Below are 27312 nucleotides of genomic sequence, written 5' to 3'. Positions count from 1 at the left end.
CACGTCACAGCGTGCCCTCCCAGACGCGTTTCATCAGACGTAACATTTTCAATGGGGAGATTAAAAACGTCACGTCTGACAAAACGCGTAAAGGAGGGCACACTGCTCCCGATTTGCCGGCCGGCTTGTATTTATGCGATCGAACTTTGTTTTTATGCAAGTGCATTTTCGTTTACAATTAAAAGTATTGATGATTTTACACTATGGGAAGCCTCTCTCTCTGTTTTCTGAGTATATTCATTGGGTATGAATGGGAGTGTGGAGCATCAAAGATCTACAGTACATGGAGCGTTGTCCCTGAATTGCAAGACATCTGGTGTAGGTGAGAGGTTGCGACTGGCTTGTTACCATAACACTCCTTACGCTCTACCTTCTGGTAAGCGCATCTTTTTGTCAGTGCTAGGCACATTAGCGATAAAAGTGTGGAATCACTGTGGTGCGTTTGGTTTTGAAGCTAAGTGATTTTAAGTGATTTTTCTTCAACACAAAGATCCTCTCGCTATGGACTATGGCTATGGACTTTATTAATTTAATAAGTCTGGCACTTTATGCTAAATGTAGTGCTGCTTGATTATAAGCTTTTTTTTTTATTGGTGCAGCTTTCTTCTACTTCCATTATTGTGTGTGTATATCCCACAGTGGAGCAGCAGCCTTATAATTTTCAACATTCACTGTCATTTTTTAATATTATTTTGTCATTTATTTTGAATTTTTATTTTATTTTCATTATTATAATGTAGTATTATTCTTAGGTCTCAGTGCAGTTTTACCCCCCTTGTTTCACAAACTCTGTACCTTCCGATTGAGCCAAGAGGCTAAGAGATCCACATCTGGCATGCCCCACCTTAGGCAAATGAGCCGAAAAAATTCCAGATGCAGGGACCATTCCCCCTGGTCCAGCAACTGACTGAGGTAGTCCGCCTGCCTGTTTTCTATGCCCGGAATATATACAGCTGACAGAGCCGGCACGCGCCACTCTGCCCACTGTAGGATGTGCGAGACCTCCAGCGCTGCAGCTGAGCTCCTTGATTGACATACGCCACCGCCGCAAAAGACGTCTGAAAACGCTGGGAAAATGGCCACCGGACTCCAAGAAAATGGCTGCAGCTCCCATTCCCCCCACATGGCGGCACACACACTCAAAACAACACCAAAAACCGGAGAAAAAAAAAAAAAAAAAGTGGACCACCAACCACCCAGAGACAGAGACCCTAGTCGACCTCCCAAGGAATGCCAAGCTGCTCCATCCTGCCGAGACAGGGGGAACCATACTTACCCCTCCTGCAGGGACTGCTGGACGCACTCCACAGACAGACCCATCACCCGAGTAGTACAGGGTGGCTGTCGGCCACAGCACACTGACTCAGACAGCAGTAGCCTGGTCATATGTGTGCCACGGAGCATATAGCTCATGGCCACCCCTGGACCAGAACAGAGCCTGTCACGGCTGACCCAGAGCATAGATGAGGTCCGCACGCGATTGATGGCCAAAAAAAAATTCAAAGGACCATTGGTCCCCACAGGGAGCCAGGTCCTTCTGGACCAAGCAGAAAAAAATTTAGCTGCTGGAAGCAGAGTGAGGGGTTATAGCCAGTAGGACTGCCCCTGGGTGGTGCTGTGTTTATGTTTTCTGCCTAGTCCTCTCCTAAAGGTGTCGATATAACCATAAGGTCAAAATTAAACTGCTGTGCCCATCAATTAACAAAAGAAATAGGACCTCCATCCATCCAGATATGGCGGACAAGATCGGATAGCAGCAGATATGTCACAGTTGACATCCGCCGCTCAATAGGGGAGACTGGAGGGTCTGTGTGAAAAGACCATAATGTGTTAGAGATCAGCTTGGACCAAAATCTTAAGTAGCCACATATGCATGGAAATAAAGAGATATAGATATATTTATTACAGACCAAAAGTTTGGACACACCTTCTCATTTAAAGAGTTTTCTTTATTTTCATGACTATGAAGATTGTAGATTCACACTGAAGGCATCAAAACTATGAATTAACACATGTGGAATTATATACTGAACAAAAAAGTGTGAAACTGAAAATATGTCTTATATTCTAGGGTCTTCAAAGTAGCCACCTTTTGCTTCGATTACTGCTCTACACACTCTTGGCATTCTGTTGAGCTTCAAGAGGTAGTCACCTGAAATGGTGAACAGTCTTGAAGGAGTTCCCAGAGATGCTTAGCACTTGTTGGCCCTTTTGCCTTCACTCTGCGGTCCAGCTCACCCCAAACCATCTCGATTGGGTTCAGATGCGGTGACTGTGGAGGCCAGGTCATCTGGCGCAGCACTCCATCACTCTCCTTCTTGGTCAAATAGCCCTTGCACAGCCTGGAGGTGTTTGGGGTCATTGTCCTGTTGAAAAATAAATGATGATCCAACTAAACGCAAACCAGATGGAATAGCATGCCGCTGCAAGATGCTATGGTAGCCATGCTGGTTCAGTATGCCTTCAATTTTGAATACATCCCCAACAGTGTCACCAGCAAAGCACCCCAACACCATCACACCTCCTCCTCCATGCTTCACGGTGGGAACCAGGTATGTATAGTGCATCCGTTCACCTCTTCTGTGTCGCACAAAGACACGGTGGTTGGAACCAAAGATCTCAAACTTGGACTCATCAGACCAAAGCACAGATTTCCACTGGTCCAATGTCCATTCCTTGCGTTCTTTAGCCCAAACAAGTCTCTTCTGCTTGTTGCCTGTCCTCAGCAGTGGTTTCCTAGCAGCTATTTTACCATGAAGGCCTGATTCACACAGTCTCCTCTTAACAGTTGTTCTAGAGATGTGTCTGCTGCTAGAACGCTGTGTGTCATTGACCTGTTCTCTAATCTGAGCTGCTGTTAACCTGCGATTTCTGAGGCTGGTGACTCGGATGAACTTATCGTCCGCAGCAGAAGTGACTCTTGGTCTTCCTTTCCTGGGGGCGGTCCTCATGTGAGCCAGTTTCTTTGTAGCGCTTGATGGTTTTTGCCACTGCACTTGGAGACACTTTCAAAGTTTTCCCAATTGTTCGGACTGACTGACCTTCATTTCTTAAAGTAATGATGGCCACTCGTTTTTCTTTACTTAGCTGTTTTCTTGCCATAATACAAATTCTAACAGTCTATTCAGTAGGACTATCAGCTGTGTATTGTATCCACCTCCTGCACAACACAACTGATGGTACCAACCCCATTTATAAGTCTTGAAATCCCACTTATTAAACCTGACAGGGCACACCTATGAAGTGAAAATCATTTCAGGTGACTACCTCCTGAAGCTTATCAACAGAATGCCAAGAGTGTGTGAAGCAGTAATCAAAGCAAAAAGGTAGCTACTTTGAAGAACCGAGAATATAAGACATATTTTCAGTTTCACACTTTTTTGTTCAGTATATAATTCCACATGTGTTAATTCATAGTTTTGATGCCTTCAGTGTGAATCTACAATTTTCATAGTCATGAAAATAAAGAAAACTGTGTGTGTGTGTGTGTGTGTGTGTGTGTGTGTGTGTGTGTGTGTGTGTGTGTGTGTGTTTTTATTATTTTTTTTATTTTTTTTTTACACACATATACATATATACAGTGTCCATTATAGTAGAGGCAAGAGGATGACTGTACAAATACCAGTGGCTGTCAATGCTTACTTGCAGCGGTTTCCTTTCATATAGTTACATAATAGGTGAGGTTGAAAAGAGACAAGTCCAACCTAGATTTCCATATATTTTTTTTTCCCCCATTCACTTACAATAGGCCCTTGAACTATAAAATCTGACATACAGAACAGTCAATTACTTAGCACAGCCCTGGCATGTTATCGACCTCTCCTTTTCTGAGCGTGTAATTACTTGCTATGCTGGCCCAGCAACTTAGCCCCTCCCCCTGCCTCCCTACATAAACTTATGTAGCTTCCAGGGAAGGGGTGAAGGGGAATACCATATAGTGTCACTTCAGTGAATCTTCTGAGTCCGGTGGGGCTGCAAGAATTTTTAATGCTTACTTGCAGTGCTTTTCTTTCCATAAATTGTTCATTCACTAGCAATATGCAAAGCCCTAGCATAGCCCCATTCCTTCTTGCACATCATAGGCCTTAGTAACAGTCACACTGAATATAATTTACCAACATAAGGTCTATAGTTCTTTGAGCTTTCCATAGAGAGGATTTGTCTTACCTAAAGCTTCTTCTCTTTCCTTAAGCATCTTCATGTATTCTTTGTGCCTCTGTCAAGGAAGAAATATATCTGAGCAACAGTTGCAGAATAATAAATTGGACGCTCTGTGGATTTGCTTGTCAAAAAAAAAAAAAATATATATATATATATATATATAAATATAAATATATATATATTTTTTTTTGATAGGCTGAATACCTTTTAACACGTAACGGTGTTTATGAGGGGGGCCTATTTTTTAGCTACAAAAAATAAAGCCGTGGAATGCTGGTATGAACACACATCTTACCTCTTCCTTCATCCTCTTTTGCTCCTCCTTTATTTTCTGTTTGATTTCTTCCACAGCAGCCTTTCTTCTTTGTAGTTTCCTTTTGTGGAAACCAGTCAAATATTCTCTGTAACAAGACAGGGAAACCTACATAAGACACCTGGGCATTCCATACTGGATCTGATAAACCACTCTAACCCAAAACCAGAAATGTAATTACATAGCTTAAAAAAAAAAATATTATATATATATATATATATATATATATATATATATATTAGGTTCATAAAAAAAAAACAATAAAAAACAGACACCTCACAAATAGAAAACCTCCATAAACACTATCCTTTACCCACAGCTGATTCAGAGGAAGGCAAAACATTCAGTGTGGGGGGGGGGGGCTTTGGGTGAATGGGGAATATCCATTCTCATACCCTGTGAGGCAATCAGATATTCCCTGGATCAATAAGCCCTGTCAATATTACCTCTAAATATCAATATCCAAGTATTTTTTAAAAACACACTGACCTGGCCAGAACCAGTTCGTGGAGGAAGTCCATTCCGCATTTTCATAGCGCTTACTGTGAAGAAACTTTTCCGTACATGAAGGTTAAATCTCTTTAGAGTGCCCCCTTGTGTTCTAATGTCCTGAATGTGAGTAACGCTACAGCAAGATCACTATATGGACCACATATATTTATACATATTGATCATGTCCTTAAGACCCCTTTCACACTGGGGTGGCGGGTCCATTAGCGGCTCCAGTTTTAAAGACGCTTTACCGTCGTTTTAGCTGTGCTTTTCAGCCGATAGCGGGGCGATTTTAACTCCCCGCTAGTGGCCGAATAAAGGTTTAAAAGTGCTGTGTTGCGGCACTTCCGAAGCACTGCCCAAATATTTCAAAGGGGAAGCCACCTACCTTTCTCCAAAAATGTTGCCTGCAGGACTTTTTTTTTCCAGTCCCGCAAGCGCATGACCCCACTGTGAAAGCACTTGGGCTTTTACCCGGGGGAGGCTTTACAGGTGCTATTTTTAGCGTTAAACCCTGGAAAACTGCCTAAGTGTGAAAAAGGTCTAAGGCTGAATTCCAAGAGTTCAGCCACTTTGTAAAAAATGCAGGCACACTAGGAGTCAAGTCCAAGGAGGAGCATGACATCTTAGAGAACCTTCGTGAACAAACAGCATCATGAAGGCCAAGGAACACGTCAGACAGATCAGGGATAAAGTTGTGGAGAAGTTTAAAGCAGGGTTCGGTTAAAAAATATCCCAAGCTTTGAATATCTCATGGAGCATGGTTTAATCCATCATCCGAAAATGGAAAGAAAATGGCACAACTGCAAGACAAGGCTGGGCAAGGAGCGCATTCATCAGAAAAGCAGCAAAGAGGCCCACAGTAACTCTGGAGGAGCTGCAGAGATCCAGGAGGGAGAATCTATCCACAGGAAAACTATTAGTCGTGCACTCCACAAATCTGGCATTCACAAAAGAGTGGCAAGAAGAAAGCCTTTGTTGAAAGAAATCCATAAGAAGTCCCATTTGCAGTTTGAAGGAAGCCATGTGGGGGACACAGCAAACATGTGGAAGAAGGTGCTCTAGTCAGATGGGACCAAAATTTAACTTTTTGCTGAAGATGCTTAGACCTGAAGCATCAGCGTCGGGCTTCTGGAAATACAATGCTATCATTTTCCAGGAGTGCAATAAAACTGTCATATGTAAATAATAGAGATGAAACGAGGAGATGTAATGCAGCTCCTTGAACCCAATTCCTAGTGTGCTTCACTTTTTACAAAGGGGCTGAATTCCTGGAATTCAGCTTTAACTGAGTCTCGATCGGCAGAATGGCACGGCTAGGCAAATGGGCATATCTGCAAATCCCTTTAAATTTGCCACTGTGCCATCGCGTGTGCGCTCGGGACCTTCATGAGTCGGGTCGCAGGTCCCGCGGACTCGATCGCCGGGGGGGGGGGGGTAATACCCGCGATCACCTCACAGAGAGGAAGAACGGGGAGATGCTAATGTAAACAATCAATGACGTGTCACACTTAGCCACACCCCCCCCCGGTTAGAAACACTCCCCAGGACTCAAACCTTACACTGCCCCTAGTGGTTAACCCCTTCACTGCCAATGTCATTTACACAGGAATCAGGGGGGAATTAAATAAAATTACTGATCGCAGCCATTACTATCCAATAAAACGTTTGCGCAAACCAATCAATAAACGTTTATTGCGATTTTTTTTACCAAAAATATGATTAGAATACGTATTGGCCTAAACTGAGAAGAAAAAAAAAAGTTCATTTTTGGGGGATATTATAGCAAAATGTAAAAAATGATGCGTTTTTCAAAGTTTTCGCTTTTTTGTTTATAGTGCAAAAATATTAAAACCACAGAGGTGATCAAATACCACCAAAAGAAAGCTCTATTTGTGGGGGGGGTGGGGAAGAATGTCAATCTTGTTTGGGAGCCATGCCGCACGACCACGCAATTGTCGGTTAAAGCGAAATGTACCAATGTGCCAAATCGCAAAAATTGCTCTGGTTAGAAGGGGGTAAAATCTTCCGGGGCTGAAGAGGTTAAATCACCTCTTAAGAAAATAAAAAATAAAAATAAAAAATGGTGTTCAGCTCTCTCCTCATAGCCGAGCTCCTCCATGCCATCCTTCGTATCAGTTTGGTTGCCCTTCTATGCAATTACTCCACATTTCTGATATTCTTTTTGAGAACTGGTGCCCAAAACTGAACTGCATATTCCAGATGAGGTCTTACTAATGATTTGAACAGGGGCAAAAATGACCTCCCTGGAGTCTATACATCTTAATACAAGAAAGTATGTTGCTAGCTTTACAAACTGCAGCTTGTCATTGCATGTTATTAGGCGTATGATCTAAGAACACCCAAAGCCTTAATCATTGACTGCCCCAGCTGTTGCCCTCCGAGTGTGTATGATGCATGCATGTTTTAAGCTTCCAAGTGTATAATTTACATTTTTCAGTACAGCCAAACCTCTCATGTCGGCTGACCTCTCTGAACCCAGTCCAGGCTTGGGAAGGATCACGAACCATATGGTCGGGATCCGCATCCGGCTCAGCCTCTAAGAGTGTGTGTGTGCGCGCGCGCGAAGCAGAGAGCGGTGACTGACAGTCACTAGCTCTCTGTTCAGGGCTCGTTTCTCAGTGTTCTCAGTGTTAGAGCCAGTGGGGGACCAATGGTGCATCCATTCATGATTCAAACAGCCAATAATGATGCAACAGTCAAAAAAATTATGTTTTAAGCATAATCCATGTTATATTGGCTTCACTCAGGCGGTCAAAGGGTTCCTGGGTAAGGGCACTGGGAATTAGAGGTGTCCCAGGGAGGAACCCTTCCGATTGACCCAAGCATACACCTGATCCTGGTCATGATAAACCTCTTAAAGCGGTTGTAAACCACTGGATGTTCTTTTCTTCTTATCTGCAAGGTAAAGGCATAATATGCTAGTACGGATCGCATACTAGTGCATTATGTGAAACTTCTCTAAAAACAAAGCATTTCAGCGATGCCATCGCTGGAGGCCGCTTCTACAGTCTTGCGGACTCCGGCTGTGACTGGCCGGAGCCGTGATGACGTCACTTCAGGGCAGGTCTTAACACCCCTTTCACACCAGGGCGTTTTGCAGTCGCTATAGCATTAGAAATAGTGCCTGCAATCTGCGCTAAAGAAGCTGCACCATTGTGTGTAGTGTGAAAGCCCCGAGGGCTTTCACACTACAGCGGTGCGCTGGCAGGACGTCAGAAAAAACTCCTGCCAGCAGCTTCTTTGGAGCGGTGTGTTTACCGCTCCTCCACCGCTGCTCCCCATTGAAATAAATGTGGCGGCGCTGTAATGCCGCCAGCAAAACGCCGCTATTGCGGCGTTTTGCTGGCGGTTTTAACCCTTTCGTGGCCGCTAGCGGGGGTAAAAGCGCCCCGCTGGAGGCCGAAATGCGCCGCAAATTCGGCGGTAAAACGCCGCTAAAAATAGCGGCGTTTTACCGCCGACGCAAAGGGCGGTGTGGTGTGAAAGTGGTCTAAATGTTTTTCCAAATGTTCCTGTAAATCTTTCTAGTGACATATGACTTGTAAGAAGAGTTTCAACCTCTTAATAAATTCCTTGCATTAAGGTAAAAAAATAAAGTTTAGGCATCACCCCCCCCCCCCCTTTTATTTACCATTTTATTCCAGCGCTGTGCACATCTGCAGTTCTTCTCTCTCCTTACTTCCAGGTCTCACTGGCTTTGCTGGGCTTCCAGTGCTGTCAATCAAATCCAGCAACGAGGGCAGGGTACCGAGTCTCGCTGTCTGTGTCAATAGATGCAGCAGTGGGGCACGGGTGCAAGCATGCAGGAGTGCCCCCATGGGAAGTGGTACTGGACAGAGGAGCAGCAAGGCGCACCAGCGATGGACCCGAAAAGAGGTAAGTATAGATTTTATTTTAAAAAATGTAATAAAATTACCTTTACAAATCACTAAGGATATGTCATTCAGATTCCAAGCTGTCAAGTGAAAAATCTGGGGGCTATTTCTTAGGGTCTGGAAACCTTGGATTGAATATCACCACTCTCCTAGATTAGATGTCACTCTACTGTCGCTGTAGGAGCTCGACTGGGCACACCCCGTTCCCTTCTTCCTTCTCCCCCTTTCTTTCTCTGACTTCTTTTTCTTCTCTTCTGACCCTTGCTACTCCTCCCCTGCTTTCCAATCTCAACATCTCATCTAATCTATTCTTGACCCTTTGTACATCATCTTCCTTTCTCCTCCTCTCGTTTTACTAACTTTCTGGATATGATTACTATGGGCTTCCTGCATATTGAACGCCACGTTTGTGTTGCAGTTGTGCGACACCCAGGGTCTGCTCGGATCCGGGAATTATATACATGGTTAGGCGACAGCCAGCTTGGATTATACTATACTGTGCAACACCTGTACTGAAATCTTAATGTAAGCCTATTGTTTTGGGAACATAAACTTATTACTGTATAATAAAAACCTTTGTAAAAGAAAAATCTGGGGGATCGGGTGCCAAACTGGCCCCTGAACAAGAAGATCCTTTCATTTGTGGAGTATCCACAGAGGAGTCACTGACAGCAGCGATTGAGGTAATGGTCTTTTTCGCCCAACACAATATTAGACAACCCAGAGATAAGAGGCCATCTGAGCTGGTGTCACCCTGCTTATTGAGACATGCCACCACTGTGATGATGTCTGAAGACCAGGATCTCCCTTGCTCTGACTTTTGATTCCAAGGCTTCTAGCACTCTTCCTACTGCTAGGAGCTCTCTGACATTTTATGACTGAGTTGATTCCTCCTGTCACCAGGTCTCCTGAGCATGCCAATCCTGAGCGGGCATCCCTAACCCAGAGACGGTAGTGATTTTCTACTGGTGAGACCTGGGCCCATGGTCTCCCCATCTTTAAATGAGGATGATGTTCCCAGCAGGACTAATCTAGTGAATCTCCTCCTGGGATTAAAATTTTCAGATTTAAAAAGGAACTTCCCTTGTGGTCCCAGGATCTAAGTAGGAACGCTTGAAAGGAACCAAGAGTGAAGCTGCGCACAAGGCACACCGGGGATTTGCTGCTGTCAGAAACAAATGCATAATCTGACATACCAAGGCCTGATAAAACAACTTGAATTGAATTGTCTTCACTTTTTCCCCCGTCAAAAAAATATTTTGCTGTATTGTGACTCTCTGGTAATACAGAAATATCAAAGACTGGGAAGGAACCAGATTCTTTTATTCCCGATTGACCTTTCAGCCCAACCTTTGAAGGGTCTGGAGAACAAATTAAAAATACTAGCACAACTTCTGTTTGTCCAGATGATTGAAATCCCATCCAGATAAAAAGGAAAGCTATGACTTCAGCCATAAATTTTCCAAAAGATTTTCGTGCTGCCAAGAAACCGAAGGGCAGAGCTCTGAACTGCCAATGTTGAGGTCCAAATTCTGTTTGGATTGCAAATCTCAGGAACTTCGGATTAGCCTGAAAAATTGACACATGTAAATATGCACCCTGTAGATCCAGGGTAATCATATAAGCAGTCCGCAGGAGAATATTTCTCCCCATGTCGATGTTTTCTATTTGGAATTTCCTGAACACCAGAAACCTGTTCAGCAGCTTTACGTTTATATCATGCTAAACTTTTCTGAAGGTTTCTGAACTAGTAATATGTGAGAATAGAAGCCTTGAAACGGTGAATCCCCTGGAACCGGAATAATAACTTGCTCAGCTTCTAAATGGGAAATTCCATCAAAGGCCCGCTTTCTCCTGGTCTCTTGGCAGCCGGAGAAAAAAAAATAAAAAAAATTCCCGGGAGGGGGTTGGGTGGTGGAGGTTGAATTCTAGCTTGAAACCCCCATGTATAATTTGTCGAACAAAGCAGTGCTTTCCTTCAAAAGGGATGGCACACAACTTATTTTTAGGTGTGAAGGCCCCTTCCAAGGACTTCAGCCAGATTGCATGCCTGGCTGAATTAACCAGGGTCAAGATCCTAGCCACTGCTTTTATTAAACACTTCAATACCGGGCCTATTCTGGCACTTCTCTCCTTCATGTAAAAATCATCATTTGTTTGCGAGAAAATTACTTAGAACCCCCAAACATTATATATGTTTTTTTTAGCAGAAACCCTAGGGAATAAAAAATGGCGGTCACTGCAACTTTTTATCTCACACGGTATTTGCACAATAATTTTTCAAATGTCTTTTTTTGGGAAAAAACGGTTTCACTAATTAAAAAATTAAAAACAGTAAAGTTAGCCCAATTTTTTTATATAATGTGAAAGATGAATTTTAGCCAAGTAAATAGATACCCAACATGTCACGCTTTAAAATTGCACACAATCATGGAATGGCGCCAAACTTCAGTACTTAAAAATCTCCATAAGCGATACTTTCAAATTTTTTACAGGTTACCAGTTTAGAGTTACAGAGGAGGTCTAGTGCTAAAATTGTTGCACGTGCTCTAAACGCGTGCGGCTATACCTCACATGTGGTTTGAGCGGCGTTAACATATGTGGGTGGGACTTACGTGGGTGTTCGCTTCTGAGCGCGAGCTACCGAGGGCATTTTAATTTTTTTTTACTTAATTGTTTTTATTTTTACACTTTTTTTACATTTTCTTTTTTTTTATCACTTTTATTCCTATTACAAGGAATGTAAACATCCCTTGTAAAAGGAATCTATGTGACAGGTCCTCTTTATGGAGAGATATGGGGTCAATAAGACCCCCACATCTCTCCTCCAGGCTGCAAAGCATGAGATTGGAAAAGAAAAAAAAGTCACCGATCTCATGCTGATAGCCACGATCACGGCTTTGTTTACTTCCGGGTACCCAGGCATGACGTCATAACATCGCGCCCGGGCCTCCGATGGTCATAGACCAGGGGTTGACAAATTTGCTTGGAATCTAGGAGCCAGCTAAAAAAGTTAGGAGCCAGGTCCGTGACGGCGATCTGGACCTGTCCCTGGCCTGACATGGAGACGAGTGAGGGGAAGATAGCCCCCAGCCCCCCACATATGAGATCACCTCTCATTGGACACACCGCTCGAGTGCTAAATGGCCGCTGTGATTGGTCATTTAGCATGATCTGTGATTGGCTGTATCCAAGGGACACGGCCAACACAGAACTTCCCCGATGCTCGCCCATGGCGGCGTGCAGAGGGGAAGTAAACAGGAGGATGTCTAGGGACGCCCTCCCGGCAATTGGTGTCCGCGCTGTAGACATCTTTCGTCTATAGCGCGGGCACGAAGTGGTTAACAAAAGAATGTGACTATTATTTCCGACATATTCCCGCTCATTTACTGCCATTTCCCTGCTAAGGGTTCGATCAGGTCCGCCTGAAAAACCGACAGGTGAACCTGATCAGACAGCCCTTGTGAAAGGGGTCAAGCAGGGAGGATTACAAATAATATTTTTTTTTTCCTTAATTAAAATTTTTTTTTTTTTTTACTTTTTACAAAAAAAAAAAAAAAAATTACAAAAATTATATATATATATATATATATATATATATATATATATATATATATAATTAAATTAATAAATAAATAAATTTAATAATATATATATAATATAATGAGAAGCCATTTACCAGCCACCACACTCACTGTTGGGCAAAAAACAGGCAGGGGAGCTTCACTCCATTAGGAATTAGCATTATTGAAATAGGGTGTAATTTCTACATCCACCACAAGATGGCGCCAGACTACCGAAAGATTTTAGAAGGCCGCAAAGCCGCGGCCTCAATCAGTGGCCGGCGCAGCCCGATGGAATTGCGCGGCGGAGTTCGGGGTCCAAATGGAGACAGGATACCCCAGCAGCGTTGCCCCAGTCGCCAGGACACGAAATCTAGGCGCAAATGCGACCTGGCGACCGGGATTTGTCGAGCCCTGTCATAGACCACCTGGTCACCAGAAATCAATATGCTCATCTTCCGTTAGTGGCCGATTCTTTCTCCGGGCCCCCGATGGCACGGGAGAGCCCGGAGAAGCACCGGATGGTGGCGGGAGGGTGGCCTATAAGAACGATCAAGCACCACCCCCCCACAAACTAGAGGGTGTCATTTTACTATGGCCAGGTATTGAAGTGGTTAAATCTGCTTGCTGTGTCTGCTAGGAAAGCCACAGATTTGGCTACCAAAAGGGAGAGACTCCCTTATCTGCTGCACTGGAGTGTCAGATGACAACTGGTCTAGTTTGTGCACCCAGCCATCCAGGTTTCTAGCAACACATGTGGAGGCTAACACCCCCAGACCTTATGCAGCAGATATTCAGTTTTTCTGTCCATGTGATCCTCGATTAATCCTGCATCTTCGAATGAGAGGTCTGAATCTTTAGAGACCTGAGAGAGCACAGCTTCTAATCTAGGCCATTTAAAAAAAGTCAAAAAGGGAAAACGTCTCTTGTAACCCTTGGGGGGAAGCTTCTTCTCAGGTTATTTCCATTCGGTAAGGATCACATCGTGTAAAGACTGATGGATAGGAAAGTTTCTCAGCTTACATCCATCCCTTCAACCCCCTATACATCTTGCCCTACACCGTAAGGATTGGTTTCCGCAATCTGTTTTGAGGTGTAAATGGCTTTTTGTAGTTCGTTGAGTTCCTCCACTGGGAAGAGGTATCTAGAAGGGCTACCGGCTTCTTCTGTGACCGAGGAGGCAGCCCCCTCGGACGCAGAGGCCAAATTCTCTCCCTCCTTCAGGTCAGAGACTGCCTGTGAACCATCTCTAAATTCTAGGTGGGTGGGAGGGGTTTAGTGGATATCCAACATGACTACCTTAGAGGGGGAGGGGCCAAAATTTGTCAGCGTGAACCTGAAGGAAAGAAATCATCTTCTTCATGACATGAAATTGTCCAAGCCTGCCACAGACTCAGAGCCTGCTATAAGCATGATACAACTATCTCAAGAGTTTGCTATAGGTGCAACTTAAAGTGGTAGTAAAAAGGTATTTTTGTTGATTTATACCTACAGATAAGCCTAGATATGGTTTACCTGTAGGCACAGTAAATAGCTCCTAAACGTGTACCATTTTCAGGATTTTTCCCTCAGATGAAACGGCTGTGGTAATTAGCAAGACAGTAGAACTGCTTAAATCATCTGTGCAAACTAGAGAGCCTGAAAACATGACCTGTTAGTGCGCCTTGAGGACTGGAGTTGAGAAACACTGGTTTAGGAGGACCCTACTGCTCCCATTGCATCACCAGTTCTGACATTCAAGCGCTTCTTCTACTTAAAGCAGGAGTGCGCCGTTTTATTTTTTTTTTAACTTTTAAAATAATGACGCCCGCGATGTCGGCACCCGAAGCCGATCTCTCGATCGTCTCTCAGGTGCTGCCGCCGCCATCTTGGGTATGGGAATCAGGAAGTGGAGCCTTTCTGCTTCATTTTCTGGTTCCCTACTGCGCATGCGCGAGTCGCGCAATAAGGATGGTCTCCGCTGTTTCTGGGATCCGTGTGTTTCCCAGCAGGCAGCGGGGGACCTTCGGAAAGGGGCGTAGATTCCGCGGAAAGGGGCGTACCTTCTGCAGAATCTACGCCGGAAGTGGGTGCAGATACCTGTACTGTACAGGTACCTGCACCCTCCTCCCCCCTGAAAGGTGCCAATTGTGGCGCCGGGGGGGGGAGGGTTCCAATGAGCGGAAGGTCCACTTTAGGGTGGACCTCAGCTTTAAATTTGAGTGTATCCATTTACTTTTAGAAAAAAAAATTTTTTTTACTGTTAAGCAGTCACACTATGTGGGCTTTTTATTTCCTTTTGGCTATGTATATGAATCCACGCTACGGACTATACCTCAAAGCCTTGTTCCTCGAGACCTGTGTCCCCTAGAGGAAAGTGTGATTACCAAAATTTTGGTGTTCCAATAGCTACACATGCTGATGTTTTCTGACGATCGTTGTACAGTCACCGCAAAGCTTTGATGACTCATTGGGCATATGCCTTATTGAGTCTACATATTCTGCCAAGCCTCATTGTTGTCAGTAGCTTTCCTTTATCACTCTTCCAAATATAATCTTAGTAATGTATGATGTTGAGTTCCGGTTCAAGACCAATATCTCAACACCCTTTTGTCACATATTGGTTTTAATCTTTTATTGTCCTGGACTATTTTCAGGGAGTGGACTTTATTCCCTTCTCTTAGTGGGGTTTATATGACATGAACAAATTTTTTTTGCACTGTGTAATAATTTTTTTTTTTTCTCAGATATAATGCTCATCTTGCACATGTTTTTAATGTTTAAACATTGGTCGTTTTCACTTGGACATTAAATACCAATTGTATTTAGCGCTGCATCTTTTTTACTTAAATTTCTGTTATTTACAATTGTCATTTGTGGTGCTGGCAGCTGTTTTCTATTACACTGACGGTGCTGTACTTTCTTGAAATTTCTGCACTGCTTTGTTTACATTGGCACACCGCTGATCTCTCTCTCCTGTGAACGACTGGCAGGTCACGACGACCATCGCGGACACCAGAACCACTGATTGGCTTCCGCTGTGTCCAATCACAGCAGGAGCGGGGTTAAACTAAGGGGAACAAACATTGCGCTGTATACTCCTGGAGGGTCTGGAAATACAATACAACTGAGGTACAATGGAGGGGAGGGGTCTTTTAAACTGAGATTTGTTTTCTGTAGAGGGCAGAGACAATTAAACTAGACAAACTGTCCTAGAAGATGGGGAGGGAAACAGTGGGTTTGATATGTACAGAGCTCAACTCTTGGGTGAAAGCCATCTTGTCAAGGTGCTTTATTCACCTTTATTTTGTCCAAAAGTTTCTGGACCATGTACATTTTGAGCCATTTTGGATCATTTGGGGGTCAAGCCTTTACTGTCCTCATTAAGGACTAGAGCTGGGGGTGTGGCTTGCAGCACATCAAGTAAGACGCGGGGAACGATAGCTCAGAGACTCCTGGAAATTATCCTGATACTTAACCTCTTTTGGGCTGTAATGGCCCGACTGACCTGTGATACCACCCACAAGTCCGCGGTGCCATTCCAGCAGTGTCACTCGAGTGCAGGCATGTCTTGAAAATGTAACAATCCTTACCAAGGACCCGATCATATGGCTCAAGATGGCGGCCATGCGCCCTGCTCAGTGAAGGAAGCCACACAGAAACTGTTCAATAAGCATTTCTCCCAGGACATCCCAGCTAAACCGTCCCACTGTCTGTGGATCCCACACTCAGCTTCCCTGTGAGAACAACAGGCTGGACTTGCAGGAGGACCCAGTGGATACCGCCCTGTGGGACGCAGTGAGTACCCCCTCCATCCCTGTGACACACATTGACCCCTCTGGCGCTGACTTGCAGGACCCGGAGCCCACTCAGACAAATTTTTGCTGCAGCCACAACCTGCAATATCACTCTGACAACCATGACTTCTGAAATGAAAGGGGTAAAACTTGAACCCGACATTAGTCCGTCAGGACATGCAAAAGCTTAGGGATTGCACACACCAGAGCTGGAGGGTCGAATCAGTATAGTGATCGAAGAGGTAGCCCCACTACAAACATGAACTGCAAGGGGTGCAATCCATATCCTCCAGTCACGCTGCCTGCCTGGAGGATATGAAAACAGCTCAGAAGGAACGTGAGGGCAGTGGGCATGCCTGAGAAGGTGAAGGGAAAAAACCCTGTCGCATTTATTGAGCGTTGGCTGGTGGAAGTCTTTGGGAGGGAGGCCTTCTCCCCCATGTTTGCAGTGGAGCATGTGTACCGAGTACCTGGCAGGCCCCCACGCCCAGGAGAACCGCTGAGGCCATTCCTTTTCAAATTCTTAAAAACTTTAAGGACTGTGCTGCTGCCGTATACCAAGCTCGTACCAAGGATGATGCTATGAAGATTGATAACATCAGAATATCCTTCTACCCTGACTTTTCTGCTGATCTAAAATGCAAAAGAACGTAGTTCACAGAGGTAAAAAAGGCGCCTGCAATGCTTTGATGTCACCTATGCAATGCTTTATCCTGCTGGGTTGAGAGTGGCTACTAATAGAGACCCACTTTTTCAACAATCCTACTGTGGCCCCAGAGTGGCTTGATCCAGTGGAACACACTCTGCATAAATCGGCAGCCACCTGAGAACAGAGTTGTGATGTTCCATACCACCATTTATTGCTTGCACTCAGGCTGCCAGAACCTCCAGAGAAATCTACCGACTACTTTAAGGCGGAGGCCTTGTAACCCTTTTTTCCTGTTTGAACATCTACATGGAAAGTTTTCACCTGTCATTCTCCTTCTTGCTATGGAACCTGCAAGTCCCAACGTAGCCCTTACCTTATGACAAATAGAGCCCCCTCTCGTTACTGCACTTGTCCCACATGGACACCCCCATTCTGATTCCCTACAGGATACCTCAGGGAATGAACCTTTGTATTTTTTTCCAGTTTTTTTTTGTTCTTTTTTTATTGTTAACCCAGAACAGATATCCTGACGATATCAGTGAGCACCTCGTACAAAACATGTAGACTCTTTCCAATTATTGTACACCCCTCCTCTGCTGAAACAGGCTACTAGCCACTTGCACTAACACCAAGTGGCAAGTTTTCTAAGCTGATGGGTGGGGACCCTACTGGCCATCCTACTGCACCTATAGATTCTCTTGTCATTCATACATGTTTCTCTCCCCTGGGGCCTGGGCGCCAACTGCATCTTTGTTTATAGGGCTACGTCGGTGACAACCGAGTTCACCTCTCTCTCCTGAAATGTAAGGGGCCGAGTGATGGTGTGAAGAGTACTGCACTATTCTCTGCGTTGAAACTTTGCAAATCAGCTATAGTGTGTTTACAAGAAAACACACTTATAAAAAGACACCATTTCACTACTAAAAGGTCTAGAGGATATCAGACTCAGTTTCACTCCACACACAGAGCCTACTCCAGAGGAGTAAGCATATTGATCTCCAATGACATTCCCTTTCGCCTGTTGCAGTCTCGAATAGATCAACAGGGAAGATATATATTTTTTTTACTATGCAAATTAGCTGAAATGTTGTGTATTGTTGCCATGTATGTCCCTCCACCCTTCTCTCCTGATAGCTTAAAATGTCTAGTTCAGTTCATAAGCCCATACTTCAATTTACCCCTGTGGGTCCTAGGGGACTTAATCTCATGATCGGACTCTAGACAAATTTACCCCGTCTGGTGGCCTTATTATTTGCCCTGGCCACTCTACCCCCTTTGCTAAATTGATTTTGAAGATTGGTTTGTGGGATGTGTGGAGGGACAGACACCAGGACAAACTGACCTTTTCCTGTTATTCGGCTGCTTACCGTGGCCTATCCCGTATCGACTTATGCAACTCCTTGGCACAAATCAGAGTGTCACAGACTGATTATGCTTCCCACAGTATATTGGACCACTCGCTCCTCGGGTACAAATATCGGTCCCTGGGGTGAGGGATGTGAGATTGGCTCCAGATCTTTCCAGCAGACGACACTATGCCAGAGGCTCCAACATGCTTTCTCAGAAACAGGAATACGGTTCCACAGGGTATGGTTTGTAATGGCCTTAAGGCCCATCTCAGAGACCTTATTATCAAGCAAATCTCCTGCATAAAAAACTGCCAAGGACTGGGAGACATTTGTGGCTAGTGAGGTGCAGAGGACAATTACAGTCCCCACACCTTCTACTGAACATAGTTGGGTGGCAGCGCAAGAGATGTTCAGGCAGGTTGTCCTAAATGCTGCAGAGAATAAGCTTTTTTTCTATAGTAACGGTATTTGGAGGAGGTGGAAAAACACTGGCCATCTATTGCCCGTTATCGTCAGCTCACAACAGAGACTATCCCACAGATACTAGGGATGCACCGACATTGGTGCCGATACTTGCCATTTTCGGGGTTATCGGTACTCGTGAAAATGCAGCGATACCAGAAACAGATACCGTAAGGGACGTCAGCCTGGGCGGAGCTCAGGAACCGGGTAAGGTTGTGGCCTCTCCACGCGGCGGTGAGTGCTGTTTCCCTCACGACATATGTTTTGCTGCTATGTCTGTTACATGGCTGCCCCACATGGAGAGCGTCCTCCTTACACCATGTCCCCTCATGGCCGGTGAGTGCTCTTCTCTATTTTTTAACTGTTGCTTGCTTTCTACTTGTGTCCAGCAGCTGGTGATTGCTGTACAGTACTACTAGCTTGCAATGTAGATGACATGTCATCGATTACTTTTTTTTATACAACATGTTCTGTGCAATCTGCGCTTTAACCACTTTGTGACAAGCAAATAAGCATTTTTTCTTTGATAATGTCGTTTGACTGCGTTTCAATTCCTCATATATGGCGAAAATGTGTAATTTTTCATTATTTAAAAAAAAAAATGGTAATTGGTATCGGTGAGTACATGATGTCAAGTATCGGTACTTGTACTTGGTGTCAAAAAAGTGTCATCGGTGCATCCCTAATAGATACTATACAGAGCCCTATGGGGGGACAGTGTGCAGGACCTGACACAAATACTGAAGGCATTGACTATTCTCACAAAGTTTACTCCTCCAAGGTAAACCCAATGAGGAAGCATTGGTGCAGTTCTTGGACTGTTGCCCTCTACCATCACTGATGGCGGTCACAAACTTCTCAATGCCCCTCTCCCAATCAAGGAATTAGCCACGGCTATGGCAAGCATGGCCAATAGTAAATTTTATGGTACGGATGGGATTCCAGTAGAAATATAGAAGCGCTATAGTGATCCTCTCTCACCTGCCCTACTGGAGACACTCAATAACTGTTTATGGCAGGCCACTTTCCACCTTCTATGAATGAAGCCATTATTGTGGCTATTCCTAAACCTGGCAAGGACCCAGTGCTGCCTGACTCATATCGACCAATTTATTTAATAAACACAGATATCAAGTTGCTATCTAGGGTACCAACTACTAGGCTGGCAAAGGTGGTATCCGGTTTGATACACGTGGATCAATTGGGATTTATTCCAGTTAGGTCAACTGCGTGGAACATCAGACAACTGTTTCTGAATGTACAGATGCCTGTGGATAATCCGGGTAACAGGGCGGTGTTCTACCTTGACACTGCCAAGGCTTTTGACAACATCGAGTGGAGATACCCGTGAGCTGTCATGCAAAAGTTCCGGTTGTCAGACTTTTCTTAAATGGACACAGTTACTCTACTCTGCCCCTGAGGCACAGATTAGGATCAATGGGGTCCTGTCTGACCCCTTTTCTTTACATAGGGGAAGGGGACAGGAGTGCCAGCTTTCGCCATTACTTTTAGCTCTGACATTGGAGCCTCTGGCGGCAAGGGTGAGGGCATCCCCTGAGGTTGTTAGGTTTCGGCGGGGTGGGAGGGAGGATAAGCTCTCCCTCTACACCACCCTGATATATTTGGGGGGCACTGCTTTCTGGAAACAATAAAGCGTCTTATTAGTTTGGACAGCTGTCTGTATTTGCTATTAACTGGCACAAATCATCTCTTCTATTGTAAGACCCTCTGCTGAAACCCCTGCCAGCAATAGAAACTCAGGTGGAGATAGTGCATTCATTCATTTAGGCATAACGGTGACTGCTAATGTGACCATGTATCCCTGAACCTTAAAGTGGTTGTAAACCCTTTACAACCACTTTTTTTTTTACTACAGGCAAGACTATAATTAGGCTTACCTGAAGCTACACTGGATATCTCCTAAACCTGCGCAGTATGCCTGTATTTGCCGACGTCATCGGCACATGTGCACTTAAGCAACGGTTCAGTTAGACTGTGCAGTTACCGTCGGCGCCCACACACATGCACGGGAGTGACGTCATTGCGTCTCTGGCCAATCACAGCGCCAGAGCTGCGTTGACCAGAAGTACTTCCCAGGAGAGATGTCGGCTGCCAGAGCAGTGAATGAGGACCGATGCGGGGGCTTCGATCTCAGGTAAGTAATTCACAATGAGCTAGCATGCTATGCAGTACTGCATGCCTTTACATATGTTTTAGCTGCCCAACTAAAACACCTCACTGGCTGGAATCTGCCAAATGCGCTGGACCCCTCTGGGACCTTGGTGATCCCTTCAATGGTGGATTATTCTGCAATGTCCCAGTTAGATCTGGGAGACCCTGCTCATACGCCTCACTGTTAAACAATAAGGTTGCTTCTAAAACTATGGGTAGAAGTGAAAGCTAGACTGGGTTTAGGAGGCTTCTTGGAGTCTAATCCAATATGGAATAGCTCCTATCTGAATTAAACAAATTTCCCAACTGGGCCACGTGGGGGAGAGCTGGAGTCAAATATTTTGTACAACTGTATGATGGAACGACACTGAGTTTTTGATCAGCTATCAAGGGAGTTACCCCTCACTGGCTGGCCGATGCTTTATGTCTTTACAACTACGAAATGCTATTAAAGCAGAGGGATAGGGGCTCAAACCCGAGACTAGTTGACAGATTTTTTATGTTCATCTTTACTGTTAAAGACAAAAAGGGTATCTCTTAAGTCTGTGCTTTTTTTTTTTTTTCCTAACCCATATTTAAGCTCCTGATCTGCTGCCCTGTAGAGGGAAATGGGAGGCTGATGTAGGCCCCATAGATTGGAATCAAATACTGCCAGCCGGTCCCCTGGTCTGTGTGTCAGCTGGCCAAAAGCTGACGCACTTGTTGATCTTGCATCGTCCCTATAGGACAACTACACAGGTGGGGTAGAAGAGACTCCCCTTTATGCTCAAAACATCAGTTACACCAAGAAACATTAATTCATATGCTATGGCGATGCCCCAAACTATTTAGGCATTGGCAGGCAGTATTGGACACCATCAATTCTACTTATATTAAACTGCAACCCAATCCAGTCACCTGCCTGCTGGGAGGACTAAAGGACAACCCCCTCAGACATGCATAGCGATACTGAGGCCAGGCCCGGACTGGGACAAAAAATAGGCCCGGGCATTTTGGAATGAGCAGCCCATGACACCATAACCAGCCCCTTTCCACTTTCCATCCTGATGAATCCCCCGTGAGAGGGGAGGGGGAAACCCGGCAAAGGTGCGGGGGGCGAGAGGGACAGGGAAAGAGTGGGGGGGAGCACAGTGAAGAACCTTGAGAACGTGGGGTGGGGCAAGAGTACAGGGGAGAGGCAGAGAGCACAGGGGAAAGAAAAAACACAGGGTGGGGCGGAGATCACTGGGGGCTGTAGAGCACTGGGGGGAGGTGGAGGGCAGCAGAGAGCATGAGAGGAGGTGGAGAGAACAGGGTGGAGGTGATTAAAGGGGGAGCTGGATGGAGGGCACGGAGGGGGAGCCGGATGGAGGGGCACGGGAGGGGGGGGAGCCGGATGGAGGGGCACGGGAGGGGGGGGGAGCGCCGGATGGAGGGCACGGGAGGGGGGGGGAGCGCCGATGGAGGGCACGGGAGGGGGGGGAGCGCCGGATGGAGGGCACGGGAGGGGGGGGGGGAGAGCCGGATGGAGGGCACGGGAGGGGGGGGGGAGAGCCGGATGGAGGGCACGGGAGGGGGGTGGGGGGGGGAGAGCCGGATGGAGGGCACGGGAGGGGGGGAGAGAGCCGGATGGAGGGCACGGGAGGGGGGGGGGGGGAGAGGCCGGATGGAGGGCACGGGAGGGGGGGAGAGCCGGATGGAGGGCACGGGAGGGGGGGGGAGAGCCGGATGGAGGGCACGGGAGGGGGGGGGGGGGAGAGAGCCGGATGGAGGGCACGGGGGAGGGGGGGGAGAGCCGGATGGAGGGCACGGGGAGGGGGGGGAGAGAGCCGGATGGAGGGCACGGGAGGGGGGAGGGGAGAGCCGGATGGAGGGCACGGGAGGGGGGAGGGAGAGCCGGATGGAGGGCACGGGAGGGGGGGAGGGGAGAGCCGGATGGAGGGCACGGGAGGGTGGGGGGAGAGCCGGATGGAGGGCACGGGAGGGGGGGGGGGAGAGCCGGATGGAGGGCACGGGAGGGGGGGGGGGGAGAGCCGGATGGAGGGCACGGGAGGGGGGGGGGGGAGAGCCGGATGGAGGGCACGGGGAGGGGGGGGGCCGGATGGAGGGCACGGGAGGGGGGGGGCCGGATGGAGGGCACGGGAGGGGGGGGCCGGATGGAGGGCACAGGGGGGTGGAGCCGGATGGAGGGCACAGGGGGGGTGGAGCCGGATGGAGGGCACAGGGGGGGGGGAGCCGGATGGAGGGCACGGGGGGGGGGGAGCCGGATGGAGGGCACAGGGGGGGGGGAGCCGGATGGAGGGCACGGGGGGGGGGGGAGCCGGATGGAGGGCACAGGGGGGGGGGGGAGCCGGATGGAGGGCACAGGGGGGGGGGGGGAGCCGGATGGAGGGCACAGGGGGGGGGGAGCCGGATGGAGGGGAGCCGGATGGAGGGCGCGGGGGGGGAGCCGGATGGAGGGCGCGGAGGGGGAGCCGGATGGAGGGCGCGGAGGGGGAGCCGGATGGAGGGCGCGGGGGGGGGAGCCGGATGGAGGGCGCGGGGGGGGAGCCGGATGGAGGGCGCGGGGGGGGAGCCGGATGGAGGGCGCGGGGGGGAGCCGGATGGAGGGCGCGGGGGGGAGCCGGATGGAGGGCGCGGGGGGGGAGCCGGATGGAGGGCGCGGGGGGGGAGCCGGATGGAGGGCGCGGGGGGAGCCGGATGGAGGGCGCGGGGGGGAGCCGGATGGAGGGCGCGGGGGGGAGCCGGATGGAGGGCGCGGGGGGGAGCCGGATGGAGGGCGCGGGGGGGGGAGCCGGATGGAGGGCGCGGGGGGGGAGCCGGATGGAGGGCGCGGGGGGGGAGCCGGATGGAGGGCGCGGGGGGGGAGCCGGATGGAGGGCACGGGGGGGGAGCCGGATGGAGGGCACGGGGGGGGGAGCCGGATGGAGGGCACGGGGGGGGAGCCGGATGGAGGGCACGGGGGGGGGGGAGCCGGATGGAGGGCACGGGGGGGAGCCGGATGGAGGGCACGGGGGGGGGGAGCCGGATGGAGGGCACGGGGGGGGGGGGGGCCGGATGGAGGGCACGGGGGGGGGGGAGCCGGATGGAGGGCACGGGGGGGGGGGGAGCCGGATGGAGGGCACGGGGGGGGGAGCCGGATGGAGGGCACGGGGGGGGAGCCGGATGGAGGGCACGGGGGGGGGAGCCGGATGGAGGGCACGGGGGGGGGGAGCCGGATGGAGGGCACGGGGGGGGGGAGCCGGATGGAGGGCACGGGGGGGGGAGCCGGATGGAGGGCACGGGGGGGGGGAGCCGGATGGAGGGCACGGGGGGGGGGAGCCGGATGGAGGGCACGGGGGGGGGGGGGGAGCCGGATGGAGGGCACGGGGGGGGGGGAGCCGGATGGAGGGCACGGGGGGGGGGGGGAGCCGGATGGAGGGCACGGGGGGGGAGCCGGATGGAGGGCACGGGGGGGGCAGCGTAGAGCATGGGGGAGGTGAAGAGCACGGGGGGGGGGAAGGTGAAGAGCACGGGGGGGGGGGGGAAGGTGAAGAGCACGGGGGGGGGGGGAAGGTGAAGAGCACGGGGGGGGGGGAAGGTGAAGAGCACGGGGGGAAGGTGAAGAGCACGGGGGGGGGGGGGGGGAAGGTGAAGAGCACGGGGGGGGGGGGGGGGGAGGTGAAGAGCACGGGGGGGGGGGGGGGAAGGTGAAGAGCGGGGGGGGGGGAAAGGTGAAGAGCGGGGGGGGGAAGGTGAAGAGCACGGGGGGGGGGGAAGGTGAAGAGCACGGGGGGGGGGGGAAGGTGAAGAGCACGGGGGGGGGGGGGGGGGGGGGAAGGTGAAGAGCACGGGGGGGGGGGGGGGAAGGTGAAGAGCACGGGGGGGGAGCCGGATGGAGAGCAGGGGGGGGGGGGGAGCCGGATGGGGCAGGGGGGGGGGAGACGGATGGAGGGCAGGGGGGGGGGGGAGGGGGAGCGGGATGGAGGGCTCGGGGAGCCGGATGGAGGGCGCGGGGGGGGAGCCGGATGGAGGGCGCGGGGGGGGAGCCGGATGGAGGGCGCGGGGGGGGGAGCCGGATGGAGGGCGCGGGGGGGGAGCCGGATGGAGGGCGCGGGGGGGGAGCCGGATGGAGGGCGCGGGGGGGGAGCCGGATGGAGGGCGCGGGGGGGGGAGCCGGATGGAGGGCGCGGGGGGAGCCGGATGGAGGGCGCGGGGGGGGAGCCGGATGGAGGGCGCGGGGGGGGGAGCCGGATGGAGGGCGCGGGGGGGGAGCCGGATGGAGGGCGCGGGGGGGGGAGCCGGATGGAGGGCGCGGGGGGGAGCCGGATGGAGGGCGCGGGGGGGAGCCGGATGGAGGGCGCGGGGGGGAGCCGGATGGAGGGCACGGGGGGGGGAGCCGGATGGAGGGCACGGGGGGGGGAGCCGGATGGAGGGCACGGGGGGGGGGGGAGCCGGATGGAGGGCACGGGGGGGGGGGAGCCGATGGAGGGCACGGGGGGGGAGCCGGATGGAGGGCACGGGGGGGGGGGAGCCGGATGGAGGGCACGGGGGGGGGGGGCCGGATGGAGGGCACGGGGGGGGGGGAGCCGGATGGAGGGCACGGGGGGGGGAGCCGGATGGAGGGCACGGGGGGGGAGCCGGATGGAGGGCACGGGGGGGGGGAGCCGGATGGAGGGCACGGGGGGGGGGAGCCGGATGGAGGGCACGGGGGGGGGAGCCGGATGGAGGGCACGGGGGGGGGAGCCGGATGGAGGGCACGGGGGGGGGGGGAGCCGGATGGAGGGCACGGGGGGGGAGCCGGAGGAGGGCACGGGGGGGGGGAGCCGGATGGAGGGCACGGGGGGGGGGGGGGGAGCCGGATGGAGGGCACGGGGGGGGGGGGAGCCGGATGGAGGCACGGGGGGGGGAGCCGGATGGAGGGCACGGGGGGGAGCCGGATGGAGGGCACGGGGGGGGCAGCGTAGAGCATGGGGGAGGTGAAGAGCACGGGGGGGGGGGGAAGGTGAAGAGCACGGGGGGGGGGGAAGGTGAAGAGCACGGGGGGGGGGGAAGGTGAAGAGCACGGGGGGGGGGAAGGTGAAGAGCACGGGGGGGGGGGGGGAAGGTGAAGAGCACGGGGGGGGAAGGTGAAGAGCACGGGGGGGGAAGGTGAAGAGCACGGGGGGGGGGGGGGGGGGGGAGGTGAAGAGCACGGGGGGGGGGGGGAAGGTGAAGAGCGGGGGGGGGGAAAGGTGAAGAGCGGGGGGGGGGGAAGGTGAAGAGCACGGGGGGGGGGGGAAGGTGAAGAGCACGGGGGGGGGGGGGGGGGAAGGTGAAGAGCACGGGGGGGGGGGGGAAGGTGAAGAGCACGGGGGGGGGGGGGGAAGGTGAAGAGCAGGGGGGGGGGGGGGAAGGTGAAGAGCACGGGGGGGGGGGGGAAGGTGAAGAGCACGGGGGGGGGGGGGGAAGGTGAAGAGCACGGGGGGGGGGGGGGGGGAAGGTGAAGAGCACGGGGGGGGGGGGGGGGAAGGTGAAGAGCACGGGGGGGGGGGAAGGTGAAGAGCACGGGGGGGGAAGGTGAAGAGCACGGGGGGGGGGGAAGGTGAAGAGCACGGGGGGGGGGGAAGGTGAAGAGCACGGGGGGGGGGAAGGTGAAGAGCACGGGGGGGGGGAAGGTGAAGAGCATGGGGGGGGGGGGGGGGGGGGGAGGTGAAGAGCACGGGGGGGGGGGAAGGTGAAGAGCACGGGGGGGGGGGAAGGTGAAGAGCACGGGGGGGGGGGGGGGGGGGAAGGTGAAGAGCACGGGGGGGGGGGGGGAGGTGAAGAGCACGGGGGGGGGGGGGGAGGTGAAGAGCACGGGGGGGGGGGGGGCAAGGTGAAGAGCACGGGGGGGGGGGAAGGTGAAGAGCACGGGGGGGGGGGGGGGGAAGGTGAAGAGCACGGGGGGGGGGGGGGGAAGGTGAAGAGCACGGGGGGGGGGGGGGGAGGTGAAGAGCACGGGGGGGGGGGGAAGGTGAAGAGCACGGGGGGGGGGGGAAGGTTGAAGAGCACGGGGGGGGGGGGGGAAGGTGAAGAGCACGGGGGGGGGGGGGGAAGGTGAAGAGCACGGGGGGGGGGGGGGAAGGTGAAGAGCACGGGGGGGGGGGGAAGGTGAAGAGCACGGGGGGGGGGAAGGTGAAGAGCACGGGGGGGGGGAAGGTGAAGAGCACGGGGGGGGGGGGAAGGTGAAGAGCACGGGGGGGGGGGGGAGGTGAAGAGCACGGGGGGGGGGGGAAGGTGAAGAGCACGGGGGGGGGGGGAAGGTGAAGAGCACGGGGGGGGGGGGAGGGAAGGAAGGTGAAGAGCACGGGGGGGGGGGAAGGTGAAGAGCACGGGGGGGGGGAAGGTGAAGAGCACGGGGGGGGGGGAAGGTGAAGAGCACGGGGGGGGGAAGGTGAAGAGCACGGGGGGGGGGGGGGAAGGTGAAGAGCACGGGGGGGGGGGGAAGGTGAAGAGCACGGGGGGGGGGAAGGTGAAGAGCACGGGGGGGGGGGGGA

General features: G+C 51.2%; 1 protein-coding gene across 2 annotated transcripts in view; it reads right to left on the bottom strand.

Moving 5' to 3' along the window:
- Positions 1–27312, bottom strand: part of NOL12 (nucleolar protein 12) — a 72359-nt gene that overhangs the window by 21539 nt on the left and 23508 nt on the right. For both annotated transcript variants that reach the window (XM_077452334.1, XM_077452335.1), the window contains exons 3-4: positions 4457–4562; positions 4168–4216 (exon numbers count right to left, since the gene is read on the bottom strand). In XM_077452334.1, the coding sequence (XP_077308460.1) occupies positions 4168–4216; positions 4457–4562 (155 nt within the window). The remainder of the gene's footprint in view (positions 1–4167; positions 4217–4456; positions 4563–27312) is intronic.

Source organism: Lithobates pipiens, unplaced genomic scaffold (assembly GCF_037356315.1).
Source record: "Lithobates pipiens isolate NorthernLeopardFrog02 unplaced genomic scaffold, aLitPip1_a1.2 Scaffold_23, whole genome shotgun sequence".
Lineage (NCBI taxonomy): Eukaryota > Metazoa > Chordata > Amphibia > Anura > Ranidae > Lithobates > Lithobates pipiens.
This window is presented reverse-complemented; position numbering and strand designations above follow the sequence as displayed.